At 42.6% G+C, this 18,270-nt stretch overlaps 1 protein-coding gene across 5 annotated transcripts in view; it reads left to right on the top strand.

Moving 5' to 3' along the window:
* The window catches only part of slc6a9 (solute carrier family 6 member 9), a 78,429-nt gene that overhangs the window by 33,130 nt on the left and 27,029 nt on the right, over nt 1–18,270 (top strand). For 2 of the 5 annotated variants that reach the window (XM_085806029.1, XM_085806034.1), the window contains exon 1: nt 4,793–5,050. The exons of 2 other annotated variants lie outside the window; for them this stretch is intronic. In XM_085806029.1, the coding sequence (XP_085662155.1) occupies nt 5,009–5,050 (42 nt within the window). In that variant the 5' untranslated portion in view covers nt 4,793–5,008. Of the gene's footprint in view, nt 1–4,792; nt 5,051–16,173; nt 16,303–18,270 lie in introns of those variants that run through there. One more of the 5 variants, XM_085806033.1, reaches the window with a different exon arrangement.

Here is an 18,270-nt window from a genome sequence, read left to right on the forward strand (position 1 = left end):
TGTGTGTGTGTGTGTGTGTGTGTGTTTTTGTGTGTGCGTGTGTGCGGTAAACCTTTCAGTAGATTTGACCTAATCTGAGGCCAGCAGACTCTCCTGAGGCACAGCTTGTAGGAAGTGGCTGTACCTGTGTGAAAGAACTAATGATCTACTGTGGATTAGCTCTCGCACCCACACACACACGCACACACGTCTGCATTATTATCGTTCTTTGTCATAGCTCTAAAATACATGACCTCATGTCTCAAAAATGTTCTCATTCTGAATACCTCAATTTGTTCTCACAAAGACATGAGCTCACATACACACACACCACCACTGAGAGCTTTTGAAAACACACATGCAGAGCAAAGGGTTTTTTATTACTATAGAAGCTTTTTTTTTAAAAATTCTGCTTGGTTTTTGTGTTGCTATAGAATAGAGCCAAACTACACTAGCTGTTAACGGCTCCTCGCTAAAGGACGGTGAGACATTTCTCACAAAAAAGGGATGCCTCTCACACCTAGCAATGAGCCCTGTGGGCCTTAAAGGTATAATGTGTAGGAATTACCCCCATCTAGTATACTGCCCTACAAAGGCAAAATGCAGTATCTGTAAAAATGCCAAACTGAGAAAAACAGCTTTTTGTGTTTTTCATTGTCAGGTTTAAGCATCAAATTAATAACTAGCAAGTCTATAATTGATTAGATAAAGGTGGAGTGAATTAAATGTATTTTGTACTTTGTCTTTCTGACCAATTTTGACAGTTTTATGCCTTGGTTTTGGTGCAGATACGACACTTTGGCTTGGTATTAGCTACATACTGCACTTTGGCTTGGTATTTGCTGCAGATACGGCACTTTGCCTTGGTTTTACTCCAATGGAATTATAGAGTAAATTATAGAATGTAGGGAGTACAGTACTCTTTGCAGATACTGCACTTTGCCTTGGTTTCACAGTGCTTTTTTGTATGGACAGCAAAATAAAAAGCCCAATAACTCTGGAAATTATTAGCAGTACCTATATCAAATTCTACCAGATTGACGAGAATATGCCACACTTTTGATTGGTCAAAAGATTAAAAAAAAAAAATGCAGATACTGCACTTTGCCTTTGTAGGGCAGTATAGTATAGTATAGTATAGGTTGTATATCGGAACATATTCTTGATGTTGCATTCACGTGAAATCGGGCAGACGTCAGACAGACAACAGACACTGCATGTAACAGGATAAACAAGCGTCTATGTAAACAAGTGGTCCGCCAGCACGAGGCAAAACAATACAGGCGTGACAATAAATTAAAATTGAATTGAATTGTTGTCATGGTGATGTCGTATTGTTTACCTGACCCACGTTTTACCGTCTTTCTCTCGTCGAGTAAAATGACATCCGGTTGGTTTGCCGACGGCCGTCTGCCTGACTGCACCTGAATGCACCTGAATGCAACATCAGTGCCTCCGTCCTTCCTCACACTACACAGTGGTGACAGTTTTAACAGGCGCTACCTGGAAAACTTTCTCCCCGAGCCGACAGCTCCGGTGAGTTTCTATGGTTACCTACGGTCACGCTGCCACTGAACGTAAAAAATGGCGATGCAACATGGCCGCCTCGGTTCGGTGCGTCGCCCACTTGTGTATTTGTAACGACTTGTAACAACTCATTCTAAGGTACGAGAAAGCTTTCATTTGTATGCGGGTGTGATTCGACTTTAGTGAAATACGTATTTATGAAAGCAATATTTGATTTTTGCTAATAAAAAGCCAAATAAGTTACATACTGGGGCTTTAAGGTAGAATTATATGAGTCCCAACAACGAGAACATTTTTTTAAAGTATATTTTTGGGGCTTTTTGCCTTTAATTGATAGAGAGAGGGGGGATGACATGCAGCAAAGGGCCACCCGAGTTGGGATTCAATCCTGAACCAGATGCAGTGAGGACTATAGCCTTTGCAGATGGTGCCCCAACAATGAGAATGTTTGCTTTGTTTCGATAACTTTTGAATGTCACAGCAAAAGTTATCATGTGTGGCTTTTTTTTTTCTTTGTGGAAGACAACAGGAGCAGCTGTGAGAAAAGTGGCATCAACATCACAAAACACAGTACGTCATCATGTGTTACTGAAAATACAAGGAGTACTGAGCCTTTCTATAACTTTCTCGATATTTTTGATCAATAATCTCTGGTCTCAGAGGAGACACGCCCCCAGCCGGACTGACCAATCACAGTTAAGGAGGCCTCGGTGTGGTATCCCTGCAGCTGCCCTGATGTGCAGTTAGATTTCTGAGTTCCTGCACATAGGTTATGATGGTAAATTTGTATGTTCAGTAATGAGGACATCCCTGACTTTATGTTGTAGAGTCCCTGTAGTGAGGAAGTGTTGAAATTGCAGCTGATAATGCTACAAGCTCTGTCTCTGTGGAAGTTGTAAGCCAAAGCAACACTAAACTACACAGTAAAAATATTAATTAATTATTATTTTGTAGTGTTGAATAATTTGGTTGTAAGAGACTCATAGTCTGAAATGTGTGATCCAGAACTATTCGAAGAGGAAGTAAAGCGTAGATGTGCCTCAGCTCGTTTTCAAATGTTTTTTTTTTCCCTCATTACATTGGAAAACCATATCACAAAAAATATGAATCATATCAGGGTATTTTTTCATAGTTTCAGATGTGTCTGTAGAGGGAGTTTAAAGGGTGAATGTGTCTGATATGGCTGTTTTTAAGCTTCAATAGCTGACCTCTAGGACTCACCTGCAGCAGGGAGTTTGACACTGCTGAGCAGAGAGTGAATGACACCAAGCCCCCCCCCCCCGCTATGAGCAGATCCCCGGGGACAGGATGAGCGTCAGTCTCCTTCTCTGATCCAGCCCGTTCACCTGCTTCTCTCCCAAATCAGAGGATGTGGAGGTGCAGGCACCGAGGAAACAGACTGTTCCTTCCTTCAGGAGAAAACAAAATACAGTGATGTGGTGTTTGGTAAAAAAAAAAAAAAAAATTGCTCATCACTGTAAATGTTACATAAATTGAAAAAAGCTACACGACCTCCTTTGCTGGGAGGGGATGTAGATAAAATAGTAGCATGGCTGAATGCTACTATTTTAACTGCATTGCCATTGATGTAACACCAGTGTATATACGTAAATACTTAAAACAAAGAGACTGAACCAACATCTACCTAAATAACATTGTCACAAATGCTTCTTTAATAACAGGTAATCAGCTGCTGTAAAGAAGGAATACAGACATAATTACCAGTGTGTGTGTGTGTGTGTGTAGCTCTTAAACAACAATTTGTCTGTTCCCAGTGTGTCAACATGTGTGACTACTTGTTGGGAGCACTTGTTTTCATTGCCCTCAGCACTTCCTCTGAGCACACTGAATAGGGCGGGTATATGGTAATGATTCCTTTATTGGATCCCCTGTGAGATTCTAATCCTCTGAATTGATAGACAAATGAATAGCATCCTGTCTGCGTCGCTCATCTTGTGTTCAACATAACTGCAGGGCCTCCACTCAAGCAGCAGCGGCCATTGTCGGCGGCCATCAAACCCCCATTAGGCCGGGCGCCAGTTGCCCCATCAACTTTTGACACCCCGCTCGCACCACGGAACCCACGCCGAGCGACACGTTGAAAGACGCCGTCTCGTTCTGCTGCATGAGTGATGTTTTTGTTGATCTCTCCCATCGCAACCCCCCCCCCCATTGCGGATGCACTTCTACCTTTTTATTCTCTGGTGCCCTCACTTCCTCGCCGGCTTTGTCGCGGGGTCGCCGTTAGCCATATGGTGGCAAACAGGCACAAACAATGCGACACGACACAAAAACAGGAGCTCAGGGAGGGAAGCGCTTGAATTTGAAAGGGTGTATAACTCTGAGAACACGTCGCAGGCGAGGGCGGAGGAGGAGGAGGAGGAGGAGGAGGAGGGCTTTGGCTCGGTCGGCCTCCTCGGTGTGACACGGCAGAGGGGAGGGGGGGGGGGGTTGGGGTGAGGGAGGGGTGGGCATTGGCAGTGTCAGGGTGTAGAGACGGACGAGGATTTGGAAGAGTCAAGTGGCGCTGAAAGGAAAGTTGTTGGTGGTCTGCAGAGTTGCAGCAGCTGCCTCTGAAAACAAACGGAAGAAATAAGAGAGTCAGAGAGAAGGGCTGAGCGTGTGTATAGGTGTGTGTGTATGTGTGTGTGTGTGTGTGTGTGTCCAGTGGAAGGCGTGCAGGCTTGTCACTTGTGGGCTCCTCACTTTTTTTGCCTCCTCGTTCTAATCTGTTCAGAGAAAAGAGTGAGGGAGATAGAGGGAGAGAAAGAGAGAGAGAGAGAGCTTGGCTGTAGCCCATGGGTGCTCCAGACCTCCCCCCATTTTACTCTGGCCAGCTAAAGTAGAAGTTCAACACCCCCCACCCCCCCGTCTCCTCCACCACCACCATCGGTCCTCCTCTCTCCTGCTTACTTGCTCTGTATTCAGCCTAGGTGCTGGAGTGACAACGAGCTATTCATTGTGGAGGTAGAGGGAAAAGACTGTGGATCTCTCCTGTGTCTTTTTTTTTGGGGAGGTGGTGGGAGTTGGGAAACAGGGGAGGGGGACGGAGGAGGTGGGAGGGAGGGAGGGAGGGCGCATATTCCTGAAATGGTGAAATACGACAGAAAAGGGGGGGCAGAAAGAGAAAGTAAAAGAGTGAGAGGAGAGAAAGAGGGAGGGGTGAGTAAAAAAAGTAAGAGCGCAAAAAGGGGAGGGGAGGGATGGAGGGGATGCAGAGCTGGAGTCACAGAAGGAAGGGAGGGGGGAGAGAGAGAGAGAGAGAGAGAGGGGGAGAGAGAGTGGGCTACCATGCCGAATGAGCAAGAGAGGCGGAGAGGAAGCAGAGCTCCATCAGATGAAATGAGGTGAAAGTAATTCAGGCATTAATCAAGCCAGGGCAAAAGGGAGGGAATACTGTGTTTTCTCCCCCCTCTTTCGCTGCGGAACTGAAAGGCAAGGTGTGAATGAAGGAGCCTACAGTGGCCAGCAGAGAAGCACCACTGGGTCACAGCATCAAATCATGTCTGAGTCGAACACCACTGCCGCTCCCACAGCAGACCAGGTCAGTTCAAGCTGTCATATTGTTTTTCTGTTTTTTTTTTCTCTCTTTTTTTTAAATTAAAAAAAAAAAAAAAAATTCAAAATGTTTTTTTTTTTTCTTTTTTTTTTAATGATTTTGTTTTTACCCGTATCTGTGAGCGTGTTGTGTTGCGCCTTAAGCGGCAGGAAACATCTTGTTACAAGCCTGGCGAAAGGAGACTTTGAAGGCGCAAGAAAAGCAAAACTTATCCCCAAGTTCCGGTCGGACGTATATCATCTTTAGATCCTAATTCGGAAGTAGTTAGAGGGAGTTTCTAAGAGCAACCGAGTTGAGTGTGTGTTTCTTGGACTATCAAAGCAACGATTGTTTTGCCCGGAGCTGCCTGGACAACGGTACAGGGTCCTGAAAGAATTGAATTCATCAAGACGAGCTATTGTCTACGCCGCCTTATTTTTCGGTGATCATTCAGGGGGTCTGTGACGACTCAATACCCCCCGCACCACGTGAGGAGGGGGACGCAGCTCTTTAAAAACCCGACCACGTGTGGTGGAGCTGAAAAGTTTTTATAAGTAATTGCAGTGGGAAGTCCGGGCAGTTGCTGTGAAAGATGGGGTTGGTAAGGAAGTGGGCTGGTCCGCCGTGTGTGTGAAAGAGAGTGACAGAGTAGGAAAGTAGAAGTGGCCAGAAAAGGCTGATATTTATGCCCCCCTTCTCTTCCAGACCCCCCCACCACCCCCACCACCCCTCCCTCCACTAGCTGCTTTAATTGCACACTTTGGCACATAACATCCCTCGCTCGGCTTCCTTTCTTTAACTGTCGACTGACTTTGAAACTCTTTGAAACAATTAAATCCACTGATCTGATAAGATGTACAGTTATTTCCATTATGGCAGGTGAAGACAAAGAGTGTGCATGTGTGCCTGCGTGTGTGTGTGTGTCTTTACCTTTCTGTGTGTGTGTGTGTGTGTGTGTATATGTGTGTGTGTTAGTGTGCATCCGACCTTGCTGCTGGCTTGTGTTGTTAGCCAAGTCCTTGTTTCCTGCTTCCGATTGCTACTGTCAAGGCTGAGTCAGCTTGCTAGAGTTCTGTCGGCAAACACACACTCACACATAGACACACACATTTATGCGCACACCTACAAGCATATGCACAAATTCTTAGAGTTTTTACTCTCATACATACAATGCACACGCCAACACAACAGCCGCCAAAATTGCTCACTCACACAAAACGCGGGAGGCTGTTGTGGGTGGAAGATTGAAGATATTTAGAGCTGCACATTGTAAGCGTGTGTGTTTGTGTGTGTGTGTGTGTTTGTGTAGAGTGGGAACAACTCCCCCCAAAAAGCAGCACTCACGTTCACAACTGACAACAGTGCACATGCTAATCCCCTCATTCTGGACTGTTTAGATTTGTTAACGCGCACACACCATATTTCCCCCCAAAGCTTTGACTGACAGGACTAAGCATATTCACAGGTTTATTTGTGCAGATGCTCTGCATTATAAACAGTGGTTGCCTCTTGCCTGTGTATCTGGGTGCTGATTTTGCTCCATATGCGATGACTGTCGTTGAAGAAAGTCAATAACAGTTAAATTACTTTTTTTCACATGTTGTCGTATACGTTTTGTTGGCAGTACAAAGATCAGATTGTTACCCATAATGCTTATGCATGTCATAACTGATTATACATTTACATCTCGTCCCCTCTTCATTCCCTCCTAAACTGGCTGCGCCCTCAGTGTCTCCCTGATTCACACAGTAAAGAGTCCCCTATGTAGGCCAATCCTAATCAAATGCTTTTTGCATCATACCTTTACATTCAAACCTGTAGAGCAGGCCTGAAAAAACAACAACAGATGAACTCTTAAACGCACAGAAAACACAATTCTTTTGTATGCGTTTCCACGGTGAGTCAGTGAGAAGAAAAGAACAGACCATTCCTTTCTGGGTGAATTCATCGAACAGCTGCTTTTGTGTGAAATATGTCATGAAAAAGTATAATACCTTCAGTACTGCTCAGATCCAGTTTTACATGCAGGTAATTAGCTGATACAGATTGCAACACAAGTGGGCTGCATATGAATAATTATACATTGTTAATCCTTATTGAACTACGTTATTTTTGAAGTGTGTTTTATTCAGACAAGAAAGCTTTGTGAAGCCATGTGAATCTTTTCATTGAAAACAGTCTCTCATTAATGTAGCACTCTGTGTCTCATTTCTGCCAGAAACAACCGTAATGTCTTTATTATGAGCCGGGGGTGTATTATTGGTGTCTACAGTAAGCACCTCTCTCTGCCTTGCAGGAGGACCTCTTCTGCCTCAAACAAATTACTTTGTCAAATCAGTCGTGCAGTTAACGCACTTCTCCGCTTTGGCTAAATTTGTCAGATGGACACGGCCCAGCAGGGATGGAAAACCTATGTGACACAGTGCAAATTGAGTTGCTATAAAATGAAAAATGGTTAATCCTCTCAATTACCGTTTGGAAAAAAAAAAAAACGTTGAAGTGGTCTAATAGAGCAGGTGAAAGCACATGGAAGAGGAAGCTAGAACACATGTGAAATGAAGTAAATGCATTGTTCCTTGCCATTTTGACAGTCTGCTTGTCATAGATGGTCTTTAACTGGCGCATTATTATTGATTGATTGAAAAAAAACCATCAATCAGTGCCTTGAAAGTGTAAATCTTGTTTGTTTTTCTTTCTTTTACATTGCTGGCTTTTTGCATCATTTCCCCAGTGGGGATGGAGGGGTAGTCAGGAGCTAAGGGAGAAATCCCTGTAGGTCTGTGCGGCTGCAGGCTGATTACTGCGGGCTGACTCGGGTACGGACTGAGCTGATAAAGTTTAGCATTCGCAACCTCTATCTCCTCATTCAAAGAGATATACACACACACATACACACAAACACACATAACACACACACATACCAAACCAAGTCCACAGTAAATGAACTGCTACTCCCAAAATGTTACGACCTGTAACGGTGCATCACTTTCAGTTTGACTTCAGAGTCTAGATAAAATGTAAACTGATTGGGTTAATTTATTGTACAGTAATAATAAGAATACATTTTTTTTTTTTACATAACAGTTTATACATATTGAAGTTTTCTTTTAAAAACAAGACTTCAAACAACTCTCCCGTCTCGCAGCACCTCTCCGTCACTATCCACAGACACTTCTCCCATTTCTAAAATCACCCAATATCCTATCTCAAAAGTAGTTTTCAGCCCAATTCCGATCAAAGCCCTATTCCTTTATTTCCTCTGTCATTACATGGGTCACATCCTTCCTCTCAGCAGTAGACCGCCCTCTCCATGTTGGGACAATAGTCCGAGGTCATGTGTGATTTCAAGGCATGCTTCACTAGTAATTGGAGTAATAAGGACTTCAGATTGACCTGGTAATTGCTAAGTGAGCACTGGTGATTGGCTTTGACATCCTCTTAGAGACAGAAATTATCTGATAGGATACCACGTATCACATTGCATTGCATTGACTGCTCTGACTGAAATGATCCAGTATTTCAAAATTCCAAATATTTGAGTATTGCAAGTTTTAATCGTTGTTCCTGCACCTAGTGCAATAGTAGAACAACTCTGAGTCCCAGCTGATCACCACTAGTCCGACGTCGTCACAACTAGAAGAAAATCACTTGCTTTAACAGACTGACCCAAATTATTGCTTTATACAGTATATAAGCAGATTTTCTGGATCACAGGGTGCCTGCCAAGAAGCTAATGAGGCCTGTTGTGTTGAAAAGTACAAATTCTTCCCGTGTAGAGGCATTCAGCCAGAGTGCTGCTGCACTACTAACACCTACCTTTTCTGTTTATGTCTCCTCTGTGAACATATGAAGACATATTTAGCCTGTCTGCCCTGCAGGCTGTCACGGTTTCACTGCCTGTTTATCATGGTAGTTCAAAGTTCTCTGACTCTCTCTCTCTTTTTTTATTTTTTTATTGGCAGCCATATTGAAAAGTACATGTTACAAGTAAAGTGATTAGAAATTTATAAAGATGGAATTAGTGGTCTATGGGTGTCGTATATGATTTTATGGTATCTGCTAAATATATACAGTTCAGTACATTACAACTACAAGCGTAGGCAGCCAGCAGGGGCCCCACACACACACACACACACACACACAAACTATGCCCATCTGGGGGCAGGTGTTGCAGTTTATGGAGCGGAATTGCAAAGTAGCTGTGTTTACTCACTGCACCATAGCTTAGCAAGCAAGGGAACAGACACGTAGAAAAGAGAGACAGAAATAGATATAGTGTGTATATGTGTGTGTGTGTGTGTGTGTGTGTGTGTGTGCGTGTGTGTGTGCGTGCCCCTTGTCCATCTCCCTGTGGTGGCTCTAACCTTCAGTCTCCCTCTGACTTCACTAAGTTAAGCTTCCGGGCTCACAGCTGGCCTGCAGAAGCATGCAGTCATACTACACCACACACACACTGCAAACTAACTATACATGCACGGTCGGCTGGACGGATGGATGCAAGCTTGACAGATAAGTTAGAAGAATTAATGGTTGATAATGACTGAGTGGAGAGGTGGATGAAAAGCTGACCACCTGGCTGAGAGGAGAGCTGGGCAGCTGATGGAGAGGAATGATGGACAGGAAGGAAATGTTAGTGACCTGTTGTGTGGAGATTCAAAGGGTGAAGGAGCTATTTGTAGCAGTAACAAACATTTTCTTCATTTGTTTTGTTGCAGCGTCGGTGTCGTTCAGCACAGAAACACAGCAGTCTCCTGCAGAATTTAACAGCACAGTTGGTTAAAGGGATAGTTCAACATTTTGGCAAATTGGCCCATTGCCATAATTGCTATAGTAATAGCAGTAGGTTCGTTACCTTTATTTGTCGGTGTAAGCTATTTTTAGGACGGCGGAGCAGAGTCGTGAGCTGCTCAGAGCTACGCTACGGAGGCTAATAGGATTTCTTGGTTTACCTCTAAAACAACTCTGTCTCGTAACGTTACATTATACATATACATTAAAATGTTGAACTATCCCTTTGTGATCATGACTTTGAATCATTGAACTTGTAAGATTAGTGACTCTAAAGACTCTGACTGACCTATGACCCTCGTTCAGGGAACAAAACAATGGATAGAGATAATCATAGCTCATCTTCTAAAAACGATTTTCTCCCCACGAGTTTCATGCTACATTGTGTCTCTGAAATATTCCCACCAAACCCTGGACTTACCCACATTATTCAATTAAACACTTTATTTAAGACACAGAGGCGGTCCATAGAACAATAAAAATGCACAAAAAGTAAAAAGAGACATACTCAAAATCAAATATTTACATAATAAACTAAACATGACATCCCCAACTACTGTGGATTCAGTAATGATTCAGTACCAATAAATTGAATGAAATGAGAGAATCATGATAGCAGTGCATCCTTTTTTAGCTTTACACTAAAACCCCCTTTTGTCTTTATTTGTAGATTTTCAAAAGCGAATGGATTGAATAATAGTGTGTAGTGTTTGATGCTCAGTGCTCATGTGATGATCGCTGTCAAATAAGGAAAGTTGAGTCGCTCAGAGCAGCAAAATAACATCAGTGAAATCAGAAACTGTGGGGTCGTTTTCCTCAGAATGTGCCTCTCACCATGGGGGCGCTAAAAATGACAGAGTTTCAGACAAGTTCTAAAGGTGAGGCGGAGAGAGGTGGCTGGGTGTGAGTGGGGTTAAAGGGGTCAAACCTTGAGAAAGGTTAGAGCTTAGTTCTAACTCTTATCACAACCGAGCGCTGTTGTGTAATCACATCGATCAGAATGAGGCCAGTTTTCAGAGTTTGTCATTTGTAGACGTAATGCGCCCTGCATAGGGTTAAAGGGCCTTATTTATTTTACGGACATACATAGAAATATCCGATAAGCGCCAATGAGTAAAGTGCATATATACTGTTGGTGGGTGGCACAGTGGTTATTAGCCCAGCTAGAGTTTCTCTCCTCTGGCAAAAACAGCTTATTTGGGAATGTAGGGGTCGTGTCAAAGGTGATCTGCCCGAAGCCTTCTGTAGGCTTCATAAGGAAGTGTCGTCCAGGTCCTGACTGTTGAGATAGGAAGTGACATGGATAAATGCTTTTATCAAGTATGAGCAGGTACAGTCATCACTTCAGGCCAATAGAACCAGTCACTCAAACAGGAGTCAAGGTCATTGCAAGACATTCACACTAAGATAATCCTAGTGTTGCTTTACGAGTCTTTGACCTTTGTCTATAACACGATGGTGCGGTTGCCCGTTTCTTCTAGTTCCTGAACCCCCCACCCCTCCCCATTACAAACTGGAACTGACTGGACCATTGTACCGGTCTTCCTTCCTCTGTGAAAATGGCGGCAAGCCATCTCAGATTTTTTAGGTACCACAGTGATGCTTTGGCACTGTGGGATATTAGCTAGGATGTTATTGTCCCCTCAGCTACTTTATTGATCTGTGAAAGGTTTATGTCATTGTGACTGAGTATGTTATCAAATCACTGCTCTACTGCACATGTCAGTGTTCCTGTGTGTTTCTGACTAATATAGACCATCTTTTAAATCAGATTTAGGAACTGAACTGTTGCCATGTGTATATGAGAAGCAAAAAGACTTTAGATTTTAGTTAATGAAATATGACGTCGCAATTATAAGTTAGTGTTGAATGTTCTTTATTAATTGACCGACTGAATGGCCTACTCTTCATTGCTAATATGCACATGTTCATTTATTTGATTTTCTCTACATGTTTTGCCCGTTTGTTCATCTCAGTTGTGTGGGTGACTGCTCCTTCTTCAAGTCAGATCATATGAACTGACGGCTGTAGAGACAAACTGATTAGGTAGTATTCATTTGAAGATGCTTGGTTGTGTTGTGCTTGTGCACATGCTGTTGCATTGTGCATGCTGTTTCCCTGCAGATGATCCAGTATTCATATAGTGTCTTGCAATGAACTGATGCCTGTATATGATGTTAGTGCATGGTGAATGCACATGTCCATATATTAATTCATATTAGCTTCCTGCTCATTAAAAAAATGTCCTTGTCTAACTGGTTTTGTCTAAAATTGGATTACTTATGGAGTAAACCCAATTCTTTATCTCTGTTGTTTGACAACATCTAGGGACACTGTAGAACCATTATACACCACCATACAATCATCTAATCATCTCAAATATACAGGTTTCTATATCAGGTGTCCAACACGATATAGAAACTTCAAGCGTTTATCTCCTTGCCTAAATAAATGGGGTTAAACTGAACTGACAAACTCTTCCCTTGAAAGAACATGCTCAAAACAGTATCTTGAGTTTAACCGCAACATAATCCAGGTTTCTGATGTCTGTATGGGTTTGAGTTATCTCAGTAACTGTGTATTGTATGAATGAACCCTTTTTAGGTTGTGAGCATCTGATCTCTGCTGTATTTGCCACTTTGCTGGAATTGCAGTCTCTACTTCATAGTGGGAAATGACACAAACCAGCTATGAAAATTGTCCTTTACAATTTTACTCACTAGTTAATGTGTGTTTTGGCTTGACAACACACACCTAGAACACAGTGGTCAAAAACCTAATGGTAGTAGAACATGTAATGAACGTAGCAGTATGTATTCGTAGTGTCTTGGATGAGTCTGTGTTTGTTGCTGTATTTATACTTAGAAAATCATTGTGTCGTAACAACTGTAATCTTCTTTGCATTATCATCTAACGTCAGTGATTCTAAGATCTCATGATGACCGCCATTACCTCCACAGAGGAGATTATGTTTTCACCAGTCATCATATAAGCTTTGAGCATATGTTACTATATTGTAAATAAAAAGAGATGACCAAATATCAGTTTTTGAATTGCAGACACTAATTCAGCTTGCATAGCTAAGACTGATTCAAAACCACACCACACGTCACAACAACAACAGCTGTGAGAGTCAGAATGTTTCACGAGACCGTTGCCGTTGTTCAGCACAGCTGTAGTTGATGCTTTTCAGTCACTAGAATGCGATATACTGCTCTGACATGCCTGCCTCCCATGCGACTTTTCCAAAGAAGGGGAAGTTTAAGCGAAAACTCTGAGAACGAGGTGAGGAGAAAGGGCTGATGAGGCGTATTCATCAGCTTTGTCATGGATTTGTAGGAAGCAAAAACCAGGGGTGAAAAGAGCTGATGATGAGGCTCGTTGAGGCAGCATGCTCACCGTGTTAACAGGGGGGAAAAAACGAGGGGGGAAAAAGGCTGATATTGCTTGTCGAGGCCGCATGTGTGCAGTGCATGTGTGCGCGTGTATGCGTGTGTGTTTGCACGCTCTTGTTGAAGCAGCACACTTGCAGTTTGAGAATCGAGGGCAACTCCAGTGAGATGATGGTTGTTAATGCTGCCGCAAGTGAGGAGGGCTAAAACAATGAGACAAACAAGGACAAACAACAGACGTGGGACACTGATGGAGGGAGATCTGTGTCAGGAAGGAAGGAAGGAAGGAAGGAAGGAAAGAAAGAAAGAAAGAAAGTTGTTTCATCCAATAACTCTTACTGATGGAAAGAAGGAAGGGAAGAAAGAAAGAAAGAAAGAAAGAAAGAAAGAAAGAAAGAAAGAAAGAAAGAAAGAAAGAAAGAAAGAAAGAAAGAAAGAAAGAAAGAAAGAAAGAGCATTGTTTCATCCAATAACTCTTAATTTAACTTTCACCTCCAACAACAAAACTGAAAAATATGATATGATTGAAATCAATTTTTATTTTCATTATCAATCACTCATAAAGTGGGTCTTGGGTGGGGACATGTAGATGGACTTTAGACATCACGTAGATAGAGCAATGTGTTTAGGTCCCATTAATGTATTTCACAAGATAATTGCCATGTTACTATATAGGAAAAATAAATAGGATTATTCTGCCCACTACAACAGAAAATATGATCTTGATTCAAGAGAACAAACTATTAAATCATGCACATTTCCCCCTCAATGACACCTCCCAGGCTCCTCACAGAAAATACTTAAAAATGGCAAATTGTAAAGCGATTTCCTCATATTCCTCATATACTCATCATGGAACGTCCAAAACATAAATATATTAGGTAAAAAGTCAGTGAAATGCTGCAAATCCTTATTTTAGCTTGAATCAGAAGAAATGTACTGTTCTTGCCAGGATTAGAGGCTGATCTAAGTGTCCATTATTTCAGTAAAACAAAAACCATGAAACAACGTCAGTTTAAGTTCTGCAGCTGATATTGGGAACTCAGTATTCACACATCATTTACTCGTACTGCTGCGCTAGGTGTCTGTGCTCTTGTGCGAGCTAGAGACACGCACTTGTGCGTGTGTGTGAGTGAGTGTGTGTGTTGGCAAATGGGAGGGTGTGCAGGGGTGAGGGGGAAGCAGGTGAACAGCTTGCGAGAGGCCAACAGTTCCGCAGGCCAGTCTCGCGCATCACTTGACAGCCATACCCGATGAAGGCCTACGCACAAATGAACTTGTTAAGCAAATGAGTGAACAAGCTGGGGAGGGTGGAGGGGTGTGGGTGGGTGGGTGGGTGTGTGGGTGTGCACACGGCTGTAGCGGCTCCAGCTAAACCTATCCTGTCCTTCTGTCCGTCCGCACATATTAACCGCCACCGCCTCCTGTCCCCCATGTCTCAAACATGGGTGCAGATCCCATGGGGGACGGGGGGGACATGCCCCCCCCTAGTTTCTGAAAAACATGAATAGTCCCCCCCAATAAAAATACCCCAAATTATTCAAAATTGAACAAATGTATTTTCAGACTTCACGTTCTTCACATTTTAGATTCACATCTAAAAAGAAATGATTGAAATGGTGGAACATAATGTTTGACAAATGTATTTCTTACTCCACATCCCATCTCTGGTCTCCTCCACTACGATGCAAATGAATGGGTTTGTTCTTAGACAGACGCTGATGACATCAGCAGGCTTTAAAAAAAACAACCCCCTCAATCTTAGGGCTTCAATCAATTATCAATTAATCATGTATAAAGTAGTCCCATACACTGGGAGAAAAGGACAATGGTGAGAAGAAGTGGGGATCTGGGGAGGTCGGAGGGAGGCGAAAGATAAGAACGTGAGTAGATATTACATGTCTGAGACCAGAGTCTGAGAATTATAATTTACTAATATAACAACAGTGATACGTGCTGTTGGCTGTTTAGGACAAATAAACAAGAAAGGTAAGCAGAATAAATGATTCCCTGTGCAGTACTTTTTGAATGATATGGCGAGCATCTACCAAGTTGTGATTTATGGTGGCATGTTATGAGCTGCATACAGGCAAAAAAAAAAAGAAAATCACTTTTGTGTCCCCCCCAATCCTGACATCGGATCTGCACCCAACCCCTTCCCTCCCTCCCTCCCTCCTCCTCGGTTACCGTCGCTCTCTCCGAGATCTCTCACTCGCTGTCTCTGTTTCACTTTGTCTCTTCCCATCTCTCTTGTTTGCTCACACTCATGTAATCCCATTGTTTTAATAGAGAACAGTCTATTTCTGAATTGGATTGGGAGATTATCTTCACGATGCTTTAACAGGGCGCTGTCATCCTGCACTCACAGCCAACGAATGGTAAAAGAGAGACTGTCAAAACGGATCGGTCCTCTGCAGATACCAAAAACGGAATAATAGAATCACGGTTTTTACATGGATCTTGCATGTAGCTGACACACACACACACACACACACACACACACACACACACACACACACACACACACACACACAGCACAGCACTGAAAACCCACTGACAATTGTAGAATCGCTGCTGTGATTATCTCAGACGATCTTTCCCAAAATAAAACACTCAGATACAAACACATACATGCACAAATACACATGCCTAAGTAGGATAATCTGTGCACATGCAAATGATGCACGGACGGATGCACACACCATGTGAAAACTCACACACTCGTGTCTTTGTCAGTGCAGGAAACTTTCAGTCCTTTCCGATATCAAATGCCCCAAAACTCTGCCCTTTGCCCCGACCACACCCACCCTCAATGGCCCTTCGTGGCCCTTCTTAGCCCTGCCCCCCACCTTTCTCTCTTACAAAGACGTTCCACACACAACCACCACCCCCTTCCCCTTCTCCTCCCCTCTCCCCCCCCCCCCCCTCAAGGCATGTGAGGATTCCGTCCTGGCAGGTTTAGTGCTATAAGTATCACAGAGGTAGAGAAGTTGGTTCAGTCATCAGGCTGTTTGGGACTTTTTGAGGGGCTGATGCTGCTTCTGCATCACACACCTCACCATGGAAGATTATATCAAGGTAAGGAGCTGGGTGACACAGGCTCTGATGCTCAAAATGTATTTATAGCAGTATTTTAATACGACTATTTTTTGTTAGTTGCAACTTTGTTGTCTGTTGCATCATTTCACATTTATAATAACTGGTGATGGACTTTAGCTCAAAAGATGAATCTTTTGCATGTGTTAGGCTAATTGCAGTCGGGTCATGATATTCATGCAGTTTGTAGGTTTTACAGCCATGTGGGTATATTTAGTTTTCACTTTGACTCTGATTGATAACTGCCTTACCAATCCACCAGCTACACCCACGTTTGTGACTGGTTTGTTGCCTGTTTTAACTAATTGGCTTTTTTACAAGTGGCATGCAGGCAGATTCACCTGTTGAACTAATTGTAGTAACTGATTCTGTGGTTAGATCCAGTTGAATTGATCTGAACTGCCTCTTTCCTTGAGATCTGTGATTAATTTCACAGAAGATCAACTGACTCGGTCTGAAGACATGACAAGAGCTGTTTGGTGTATATTAAAATACTAGATGGAATCATAAAAGTTGGAAGCAGGGTCGAAAAGACTGAGCGTCAGGGATAGAGAGAAGATAATGTAGTTGTGTTGTGTACAGGCTGTGTGTTGCTGTCCATGTGTGATCATCAAGAATGCAGCTGAGCAGGAGGTTACCGCTTTTTGTAACTTCACCTCAGGTACAAGCCTCAAACCATCGACCCATGTTAGGGCTGGACGATTATGGGAAAAATAATAATCACGATAATTCATTGATTTCAAAAAAAGTATTTATTGAGCCACCAAAACCCAACTTTAAATATAACTTTTAGAAAAACAACTAGAAATAAACTTGTAACAAGTAAAAAAGTAAAATAATATAATATAAAAATAATAATAGCTATAAAATATAAAAATAAATACCCAGTCTACATGCACTCAGACTGTTCTATACTCCCTGCAGTTTGCTTCCTACAAACTGAGGTTTCACTTCAGGCTTCTTCTGGCTTCCGTGATGAACGAATAATACCAACACCAATGTAAAAACAATAAAATAAAATAAAAAAGATTAATCGTCCAGCCCTAGCCCATGTGTTTGACATCAGCTAAACAGTTCAGTACAATTCAAACAAAAAGTTTAAGAAAAAGTTTGTGTGTTACCTTGTCTCAAGGATAATAGTCTATACTGTATGTGTTTTGAATGGCCACAAAGTGAAGCTGTGAAAAGTTGGGAGAGTAATTGTGCAAACTGGCCATCACTCCTCATATTCATGCTGCTGAACTAGGAAGTTGGCATACTTGTCACATTGGTGATTCACAGGGTTACAAAATTTGGGTTCAGTCCCTAACATTTGGTTGATGTGGTTCTATTCCTTTAAAAGCCACAGTGCTGCAGACATGCTTGTGGAATGGACAACAGTTTAGGTAGTGATGTTTCACACTGTTTCTGTAACATCCCTGTTGTGTGGAGAGGAAAAGGAGCCAGGATGTAAACTACAGTCTACCTTCTTCACATGTGATCACAGTTGTTACTGGCTTTTTCTCAACACATGGACTCGCACAAGCATCACACTTCAGACACATCTGATCTCTCAGGCCACATTCAGAGGTGGTCTGAACCACATGTGGCCACATTGTTTTAGCAGTGTTAGCAAATATGTGTCCTTGTCTTACTGGAGGACCACCTACTCCACTGACGTCCTCTGTGGCTTTACAGCTTCATAATCAACTGAAAATATTTGACTATTTTATTTAAGACTTGTGTGTGTGGTGCACTCATTCACTCACTCATCCACTCTCTTTCTCTCTCTCACACTGTGAAGACAATAATGCATACCCGTTTGTTTGCATATGAAGAGGGGAGGTTGGATCTGATCACAAGTGGTCAATTGAGACACATGTAGAGCTGCATTTTAAAGCAGGTGTGAATGGACGTACTTGGGGCTGAACACTTGTGACCACATCACTGAAGACGCATGTTAATGCAGGT

Source organism: Trachurus japonicus, chromosome 17, assembly GCF_045865225.1.
Source record: "Trachurus japonicus isolate A0001 chromosome 17, Traja_1.0".
NCBI classification, from domain to species: domain Eukaryota; kingdom Metazoa; phylum Chordata; class Actinopteri; order Carangiformes; family Carangidae; genus Trachurus; species Trachurus japonicus.